General features: G+C 39.6%; 1 protein-coding gene across 1 annotated transcript in view; it reads right to left on the bottom strand.

Moving 5' to 3' along the window:
• The window catches only part of MFSD6 (major facilitator superfamily domain containing 6), a 91,364-nt gene that overhangs the window by 5,056 nt on the left and 75,783 nt on the right, over positions 1 to 10,525 (bottom strand). The window contains exons 3-5 of the mRNA XM_006864048.1: positions 5,624 to 5,785; positions 4,618 to 4,716; positions 2,870 to 3,150 (exon numbers count right to left, since the gene is read on the bottom strand). Coding sequence (XP_006864110.1) covers positions 2,870 to 3,150; positions 4,618 to 4,716; positions 5,624 to 5,785 — 542 coding nt within the window. The remainder of the gene's footprint in view (positions 1 to 2,869; positions 3,151 to 4,617; positions 4,717 to 5,623; positions 5,786 to 10,525) is intronic.

Genomic DNA, 10,525 nt, shown 5'->3' with positions numbered 1-10,525 from the left:
TGACAAGCTATGGACAACATTGCGAAGTATGAGTATTCCGGAATACTTGATTGTGCTCATGAGGAATCTGTACATGGACCAAGAGGCAGTTGTTTGAACAGAACATAGAAACACTGAATGTTCTGAAATTAAGAAAGGTTCAACAGAGTTGTACTTTTTCACCATACTTATTCAACCTGTATGTTGAGCAAATAATCCAAGAAGCTGGGTTATATGAAGAAAAACATGGCATCAGGATTGGAGGGAGACTCATTAACAACCTGCAAAATAAAGATGATAAAACCTTGCTTGCTGAAAGTGAAGAGGACTTAAAATACTTATTGATGAAGATCAAAGAGCATAGCCTTCGGTATGGCTTGCATCTCAATGTAAAGAAAACAAAAATCCTTACCACTGGACCAATAAACAACATTCTTATCAACAGAGAAAAACATTGAAGTTGTCAAAGACTTCATTAATCTTGGATCAACCATCAACCCTCATGGAAGCAGCAGTCAAGAAACCAAACAATATATTGTACTAGGCAAATCTGCTACTCAAGACCTCTTTAAAGTGTTGAAGAGCGAAGATGTCAATTTGAGGTCTAAGGTGCACCTGACCCAAAGCCATGGTATTTTCAATAACCTCATATGCATGCAAAAGCTAGATAGTGAATAAGGAAGACCGTAGAAGAATTGATGCTTTTGAGTTGGAGGAGAATATTGTTGAAATATTGTTGAAAATGGTGTTGGAGGAGAATATTGAAAGTACCATGGACTGCCAAAAGAACAAACCGATCTATGTTGAAGTGCAGCTACAGTCCTCCTTGGAGGCCAGGATGGCCAAACTTTTCTCTCATTCTTTGGACATATTGTCAGGAGGGACCAGTCGCTCGAGAAGGATATCATGTTTGGTAAGGTGGAGGGTCACAGAAAAAGAGGAAGACCCCCAGCGAGATGGATTGGCAAATTGGCAACATCAATGGGCTCAAGCATGGCAACAATTGTGAGGTTGGCCCAGGACTGGGCAGTGTTTTGTTCTGTTGTGCATAGGGTCGCTATGAATTGGAACTGACCCGATGGCATGTAACAACAACAACATTATCTTGAGGGATAAGTAAGATTTTACATCATGGTTATCAATAGAGATTAGAATTAAATCTTGGTAAAAATTATACCAAGAATATATGTCAGTTTACAAATTCATGATAAATTTATTTAAGATGGTTCCCTTCCTAAAAAGGAATGATCTAAATACTCCCTTACTTCTTAGTTTTTCCCCCTGTATTTCTTATAAATAAAGCAACTCTAGATACAAAGGTTATATGAACTTACAATGATACAAATAAAAGGAAATGATTAATTAAAAAAGGGGGAAGTGGAACTCATTACTTTGGCCAAACTGTTCAGAGAAGTGGCTTATTCATTTTTCACAATCAGGATATAGTTTCAGTTACACAATTACCCACACTGTTTCATCATCATGATTTGATTTTATTCAGGGAAGACCAACAAAACCACATTTAAGGGCTCTATCAGACCATACAGTGGCTCTATTATTAAATAGAGGAACTCTATTTAAATTAATTTCATGTAAATGGAGAAAAGATTGAAATCGTCAGAGACTTCAGTTTGTTCAAATCAACCATCAAGAAGAAATCAAACAACGTATTGCATTAAGCAAATCTGCTGCACAAGACCTCTTTAAAGAGTTGAGAAGCAAAGATGTCAGTTTGAGGAATAAGGTGCATCTGACCTAAGCCAGGATATTTTTCAGTAGCCTCATCTGCATGCGAAAGTTGGACAGTGAATAATAAAGAAGACCATAGAAGAATTGATGCATTTGAGTTGTGGTGTTGGAGAAAAATATTTAGAGTACCATCAACTGCCAAAAGAACCAACAGATCTGTGTTTGAAGAACTATAGCCAGAATGCTTCTTGGGAGATATGATGGCCAGACTTCCTCTGTCATACTTTGGATATATTATCAGAAGGGGACCAGTCCTTGGAGAGGGATATCATATTTAGTAAAATTGAGGGTTGGAAAAAAAAGGAAGACCCCCAACAAGATGGACTGGCACAGTGGAAGCAGCAATGGACTCAAACATAGCAACAACTGAGAGGTTGGCCCAGGACCGGGCAATGTTTCATTCTGCTGTCCACAGGGTCGCTATGAGTTGGTATCGACTTGATGGCATCTAACAACAATAACAGTTTTAATTACTTTCACAGGTATTTTTTTGATGTCCTGTTATACACGAAGGGGCTTCAAAAAGTTTGTGATAAAAAGTCCATTATCTTTCTATTTCATTTTTCCACAAACTTTTTGAAGCTCCCTTATATAATGCCCAGCAATAGAATTTTGGAATTAAAGCAATTAACAGGTATGGATCCCTCAAGTAAAAAAATCATATATTCTCATTATACCTGATATTCACCAATCCTGCAATTTTTAAAATAAATACATACAATCAGAGATGTATTTTCTTTCAAGAACTACCATCTGTTCTGTGAAGTCTTCCTGAATTCCACGATGCAGAATGTTCCCTCTTAGAGACCTTGTGTAACCCAATCCAGTGCCACTGATTTGACTCGGACTCATAGTGACCCTGTATACGGTTTCCAGGGCTGTAAATCTTTTTGGGAACAGAAAGCCTCAACTTTCTCCCAAGGAGTGGCTGGTGGATTTGAACTGCCAACCTTATGGTTAGCAGTCCAGTGCTTATCCTACAGCACCATCAGAGCTCCTTTGAATTTTGTATACACCTCTGTAAATACTCTCTATGATATCTATTCCCTTCAACAGACCTTCAAAATATCTTGTTGACTTAACTAGATAAACTTAAACAACTGAGCCCACTTAAGGTATTTAACCTACACAGGAATTTTACCTGTAAAGGTTGTATCTCAGAAACACGGCTGTCTCTTGTCAGCTGCATCATCTCCTTAATTTGGTAGAGCACATAGACAAAGGTCACCCAGGGAGAAGAGCTGACTCCCCAGGCTGGTTTGTTCACATCCTCCTGTTCTTCCTGGTGCTTGGTTTTCTTGGGCGGAAGTCTGGGCTCAATACGTGGCATAACATCTTCTGTCTGTTGATGTATCAAGTCGATGGTTGCTATGGGAACAGGACTAGAAGGGACAGGAATCCTTTCTGCCAACATTGTCTTGTCTGGGGAGAAATGTTCAAAATCATGTTTCAGGTTTTCTTCCTATTTAAGCAAAGCCCTCCTCACCCCTCACCGCCCCCCCCCCAAAAAAAGGGGCAATGATCCCATCCCATAAGCTCATTTTAGTGTGCTAGGCAACAGTTAATACATTGCTGTTTACAGGGACTTCTTCACTTGGTTCAAATACTGAATAAGTAAACATGTCATCTTTCAGGGTCCCTTTATGAAACTTAATAGTATACACTAAGTTGCTAGAAAAGGACATCATGGTTGGTAAAGTAGAGGATCAGCAATACGATGGGGACAACAATGGACTCGAATATAACAATAATCAAGAAGATGGCACAGGTCAGGGAAATGGTTATTCTGTTATAATACCCCCTGAGTCATGAATGAGGCCCGTGCTCAAGTGTGTCTTTAAGTCAAATTTGTAGGTAAGTTGGAACAGGTGCATATGGTTCTTATTTAACCTTTAGTGCAAGAAAAGGCACATGCAGCAAGTGAAAGGTGAGTGTGATGATGAATTTGTTGCAAGTACGGGTTGGTTCAATTGTTCCAATGGGAAAATGTACATAGCATGCAAGGGCAAGTATAAGCTGTTAAGTCAGATGTTCATAGCCCAGGGCTTACAGCATACATCAGATATACAAGAAAAGGCATGTGATAGCTGTTTCTATTGGCCTTTTACCAAAGGCATGACAAAAGCTGGGTAAAATATGTAACCCAGTTAGGATTATAAAAAACATCAGTGAGAAAAACCAGTTTGATCTTTCTAAGTTATCTATTGCAATTAAGATCTGTTTCTGGAGTTTCTGACACAAGGCAGTTCTCTTCCGATAGAGGCAAAGGATAGGATACTCAAAGATGTGCCCTGTCTTGAGACCCAACAACTGAGCAAGACTGACTTGCTGGCTGCCTGAATAAAAAAAATTCAACTTGCTCTCATATAAAAAACACATTGTATTTCATATAATCTCCTTTATGTGTGACCAGTTTTAATAAGGCCATGCCTAGTTCAGAAACAATTACAAATTTAAGGTTTAGATGGCTTTGATTTTTGTTTTGTTTTGTTTTAAATGAAAGTAAAGATATAAGGATTAATATCATACCCTATCTACAGTAGTAAAATAACTTTATCATATATATATTATACATATATATTTTTTTTACTTCAATTAGAAATCTCTTTAGAATACCACAGAAACTTAAAATTAATTCTTCCTCATATCCTCATAACAAAACCAAAAAAACCTCAAGCTACTTCAAATAACCAATATCCTTTTCAACACAGTAGGTGGCTTCTCTCAAACAATGGGACACACAAGTTCACTTATATACCACTAAGAAAAATCTAACCAAACAGACCTGTTGTGCACTCTGTTATGATGTATGGGGTTACGTGGTGTGTATGTGTGTGTAGAATTCCCATGGTTTGAACCTTCAGAACCATCAAGAAGGAGAATGTTTACCTTCTTCTTCATCTGGCACTGCCAGCCACTGGATCAAGGCAAAGAGCAGGAGGATCACCAGGCAGGCCATGCCAATTCCTCGGAAGGTTGCAGCAGCCCCTGGGAAACAAATAGAGCCTCTGTGTAACACAATTCCAGGAAATGCAGACAGCCCCCATCCAAAGCCCCAACGTTCCAAGGTGCAAGGCTAAAGCAGCAGAGTTTGGGATGAACCAAACAAATGTGACTGGCCATTATCTAACAAAGTAGGAAAAACAGAGAGCTGGGAAGGTGTCAGGAGACCCCAGTGCTGGTTTTGGATCTGTCATAGGTCATTTATGTTACTTTGTTTACAAAGAATTGTCTGAGTTTCTTTTTCCACAAAAATCAGTGGCTATCTTTTCATAAAGACCATTTACTAAAATATTACCAAATAGCTCTATTAATCTGGAGTTGGAATAGCATAGCACAAGTGATAAATATAGACATACCTGGGCCCACGTAACAGAGATGACTGAAAATTAATGATCTCTGGAGCGGGACACACTATTTTTATCCAGCTCCTGATATTTCCAAAGAAAGAGATCTGACAGGGCAGACTGCGTTGTCACAGATGTAGTGACATTCCCAAACCCAGCCTATAGTTAGAGTTTCTGGTTCCCAGTCTCGTGATGGAATGACAGTGATACATTATCTTTCCCCTAGCATTACTATCAGCAGGTTTAGGTGACTTTACTTCACATGCTCAGTCATTCGTTTGGTTCCTCTGAGGCATCTGTGTAGCACCTCACTGAGCAGCTTGCCTGAGGTACAAGCACCATTAGAGACTGGCTCTAATCATCCTAACACCCTAATAAGCACTCTGCTTTACAATTATAACTACCAGAAAATCTAGAAACTAGTCGGAATTCTGGAGTTCCGTTTCTGGCGATCTCCAGTAATATTCTGAGTGGTAACTTAAGTGTTGCTGAAATATCATAAATTTCTATTTGAAGAAGAAAGGAAAAAAAGAGAAAGTCATTCTTACCAAAGTAATTGACTAACACGCCTCCGATCATGGCACCACAGCCTCGCCCCAAGCCCAGATGGAGGCCCTGCAGGATGCCCTGGGCAGATGTCCGCAGCTCGGGGGGAACGGCTGCACTGAGGTAAGAAATGCAAGCTGCCCAGATGGCCGCGTGGGTCACTCCTAGAGAGGGAGAGGAGTGGGAGGGTTGTCTGGTCAGCATGTTTCAGTGACTCTTTTCTGAAATATGATTTATTTAACTACTGCCACCCACTGCAGGATAAGCACTTGACTGCTAACCACAAGGTCAGTGGTTCACACTCACCAACCACTCCTCAGAAACCCTATACAGGGTCGCTATGAGTTAGAACTGATGCCAAGGCACATAACAACAACTACTACCCATAGAGTCCTGGTGTAGCGCTGTAGGATAAACATTGGGTTACTAACCACAAGCTGGCTGCTTCAAACTGACCAGCCAAACCTTAGAAACACTATACAGAGTCACTATGAGCCTGAACTGACACGATGGCACTTAACAATAAACTAATACTCGGTGCCATCCATCACACTGATTCTGACTCAGCAACCCTATTAAGACAGAAATGGTCCATTGGGTTTCCAAGGTTGTAATCTTTATGGGAGCAGACTGTTACTTATTTCTCCTGCTGAGCAGTTGGTGGGTTCCAAGTACCAACCTTTCTTTTACCAGCTGAGCACTTAACCACTGTGCCATCAGGGTCCCTTGATTTAACTGTTAAGTGCTACCTACTCAAGAGCTGACGCATAGGGTTTCTGAGGGATATCTGGTGGGTTTGAACTGCTGACCTTCAGGCATCATGATTAACAGTTTTGGAGATAGAGCTTTTTTACACACCTTAGATTATTTCATGTCTTCCAATTGGTTCATTCTGGTTCAATAACCCACCCATCCCCACACCACCTCAGGCTGAGAATTTGCATTTCTACCCAATGAACAGGTTTGAAGCCTCCTATTAATTACATTGGCTAGAATTCTGCAAGCGGTGTTAATTTTTCAAAAGATGCAGTACTTTTTAATGATTTTAAATATATGATTAAAATTTATTTTTCAAATTAGTATAGTCCAATGCTATCTTTATCAGTTTCATTATACCTTCACCATTTGTAAGAAGTAGGGTGGGAAGGGATGGAGGTAAGAAGTGAAAAAATTACTGATCATTATTTTAGTATACAGCAACTATCCACTGACTAAAGATTTTTTTAAGTACTAATTTAAATATAATAAGCAGCTTTTATTGCTAGATGAGATTAAGAAATCATCTAGTTCTGCTCAGATTAAGTCCTAGGCTTGTACCTAAAAAATATTCTCATTTAGAGGCGGTATCATCAGAAACTCTGTGTCTTTAAAATTAAACTAAAAAACCAATATTAAGAATTGATCTGATAGTAGTCTGCTTCTGATCAAAATGGAAGTAAGAGGGACTGAATTTACCCTCCCTCTTGGAATAACTAAAAACCAGACACAATACATGAAACAACAGCTCTCCAGACACTGGACTTCAGGTAACAATGACAGGGATCTCAGAGACTAGAAACAATTAGGAGGCCCAGCTTCCTGCCTAGTGAGAGTTTCTAGGCTACGGGGCAGGGAGGGAAGGGGAACAAATGAGTTGAGAAGATGGAGCTGAGAGGCTGGGGAGACCAAGGCAGCTGGAGTAGGCAGGCAGAGTAGTAACAGGGAACTCAGGAATGCTGCCGAGGGTCATCCTCAGGTATGCTGTGGAGTACACAAACATCAGCCCATGCCTGTGAGGTAACTACCAGAGGCCAAAGAACTTCTGAAAGGCTTAGAAGGAACCACAGCTCATACAAAGAGGTTCCAGGAGCTAGAAAGAGAAATGCTCTCTGTTGGTCCCCCTTCCTCTCTCCCTCTAATCCTCATTTGTGCCTCTGATCAGCTCAGTGATGATTAAGTTTGGTTGCACCTGGGAATCAACTGGGGCACTTTACAAAGTATGAATGCCTGGGTGCAGCCTTAAAATCTTGTGTAACTGTTCTGAGGTACAGCACTGGGGGGTTTTAAAAGCTCTTCTGGTAAGTCCAATGGGGGAGAAGCACTGTATTAGTTAAACCAAGGTAGAAACACAGTCTGCAGCAATCAGCACCCTGCTATACAGGGTGGGGAGAGTATCTAAGAGACCATGGATCTAGGACCAGCAAAGATGTTACAATAAGATGTGTAGAAACGAGGGCGAATGGTGAATAGCAAAACAAAAGAAGCATAGGCCAATTCAGTCTTAACTCCTTCAAAAGACTCTGACTTCCTCTGGGATTCCTCCTCCAGTAAGTGAAGAACTTCCCAATCCTGGGAACCACCCACTGCCTTCAAGTCAATTCTGATTCATATATGCAAGGGAAAGAACCAATCCAAAGAAACACAAAGATCAGTACTCAGAATCCACACAGGATTGGGCAAAGTTTTTTTCAGACTGGAAAAACTCATGAGTCATGCTTGAGGCCTCATAAGGCTTCTTCATACAAGTGCCTTGGGCTTCCTCACAACATGTTGGTTTCAAGGACAGGACACCTCAAAAGATCTTGGGTCAATAGTAGAAAATTGTTAAGTCTCATCAGGTCGGTTCTGAGTCATTGCGACCCTGTATAGGGTTTCCCAGGAGTAGGTGAGTTTGAACTGCCAACCTTATGATTCAAACCAACCTTGCAGTCCAGTGCTTATCCTACAGTGCCACACCATGACTCCAGAAAAATCATTAGCCTTAGACTAAACACTACTCTAGTCCCATCTAAGTAATCTTAAAAGCAAACCCCAAAAGGATCAGACTGTTTCCAAGTAACTTAATTATGTCCCAGAACAAAGCTCAAGTATATTTATAGGAATACAAAAATATCTGGCATCCATAAGGTAAAATTCACATTATCTGAAATCAAATACAAATTACCAGGTTAGATCTTCTTTAAGTAGATCATTAAAAAATAAACATTTCTACTGGGTACATGAGATTGCATGCTTCATAGGCAACTGAGAAACATCGAAATAATTGTTTTCAAACCCTTATATGTTTTAGTCTTTATTTCAACTAGGTTTTGGTTGTTTTTTTTTTAATGTAGAAAGATTACTAAATGATTAGAGATTGTAAGCACATTTAATTTACACAAGAAGTCAAATAAAGTAATTATCTGTACAAACAATTGCAACACCCTAGATAATCCCAGCTTTGTCGGAATAATGCCCAGATAGTCTTTATGAATGTTGGCAGAGCAGAACACAACGGGGCTATTTCTAAATATGTTCATTTGTATTATTAAAGATGCTACTAATTCAGTTTCTTTCCAGATGTACATATTTCTTCCTTAAGAATTTTTATAAAAATTAAAAAATATCCTAACAAATAAAATTAATTTATCAAAACTAATTAGTTTTAATAGTAAAATCCAACTTAGGTTTTGGGAATCATGTAAAAGATGAATCACCTAAGACCTAAAAGCACATCAAATGATTTTAGGTTCTCTTTACTGGTGACTCCAAATATGCGTGAGCAATCCATTGCAGGATTAAAAAGTAGACAAAATGGAGCCTATGTGTTTATAGGACCCAAACATTAAACTATGTATTGCTGCTGGAACTCTAGTTCTGGTGTTAAGTGCCATCGAGTCTAAAGCTATCAAGAAGTTGCTGGTGGTTAGCAGTCCAGTGCTTATCCTACGGTGTCACACCAGGGCTCTACTATAACTCTAGATCAAATAAAATTCTAGCAATTAGTCTCTTAAATGCAAAGGCAAGGCCTGGGCACACACAGAATCTCCCAATAATAGCATTCAGCAGCTAACTTTTCGGTCTGTGATTCGAACCCATCCACCAATCCACATGGGAAAAAGGATTTGGAATTTGCACCTTTAAAGATTATAGCCTAGGAAACCCTATGGGGCAGCTAGACTCTGTCCTATAGGAACACTACAAGTCAAAATCTACTTGACGGCATACAACAACAATATGAAAGAACTAAGCTGGTGGATCAAACAGTAAGACTAAAAAGATGTTACCTACTTTGATAACAGTAATTGATCTTTGCAATATGTGTTAGCTCTTCTCGAGCTACTTGTCTCAAAACTATTGCTAAACTGTAAGTGACAGTTCAATGCCCACTCATATTGTTATTTTGTTATTAAGTGCCAGTGAGTAGGTTCCGACCTATAGTGACCCTGTATAGGGTTTCCGAGAAGCAGCTGGTGAGCTTGAATCGCCAACCTTGCTATTCAGCTTTGCAGTCCAGTGCACTAACCCACAGCGCCACTCCAGGACTCCATCAACTCATATGTTGTTGTTTAAGTACCATGGAGTCGGTTCTGACTATTATAAGGTTCATTATAGAACCTGCACTGGGTTTCTGACAGCAGGTGATTTCTGATAGCTGCTGCTTAATTACTGGAGTCCTGGTGTGCTGTAGGATAAGCACTGGACTGCAATGTCGGTTAGAACCGCAAGATGGGTGGTTCAAATCCACCAGTCCTTGGAAACCCTATACAGGGTCAGAACCAACTCTATGACACTTAATAACAACAACTATATTGACTGACAATAAATGACTCTAAAACAGAAAATTAGCTTCTCAGTCCTTCCTGACTATTAGTGGGGTCCCTCAACATTAGCTTCAAGGCTTGACAGAAACAAGAGATAGCTGCACACTACCTACTGTCACGATCTTAACTGGGGATATACGAGAGGGCTTCAAAAAGTATGTAGAAAAATTCCATTATCTTTTAATTCCATTTTTTCCATGAGTTTTTGAAGCCACCTCATACTATGCTCATATTTGAAAAACCCAGGATAATTTTAAAAAGAATTATGTAACAAAATTCATTAATACTATTATAGCAGCTTGTTGTTGTTGTTGTTGTTGTTAAGTGCCTTAGAGTCGGTTC

Source organism: Chrysochloris asiatica, unplaced genomic scaffold (genome assembly GCF_000296735.1).
Source record: "Chrysochloris asiatica unplaced genomic scaffold, ChrAsi1.0 scaffold00059, whole genome shotgun sequence".
NCBI classification, from domain to species: Eukaryota; Metazoa; Chordata; class Mammalia; order Afrosoricida; family Chrysochloridae; genus Chrysochloris; species Chrysochloris asiatica.
This window is presented reverse-complemented; position numbering and strand designations above follow the sequence as displayed.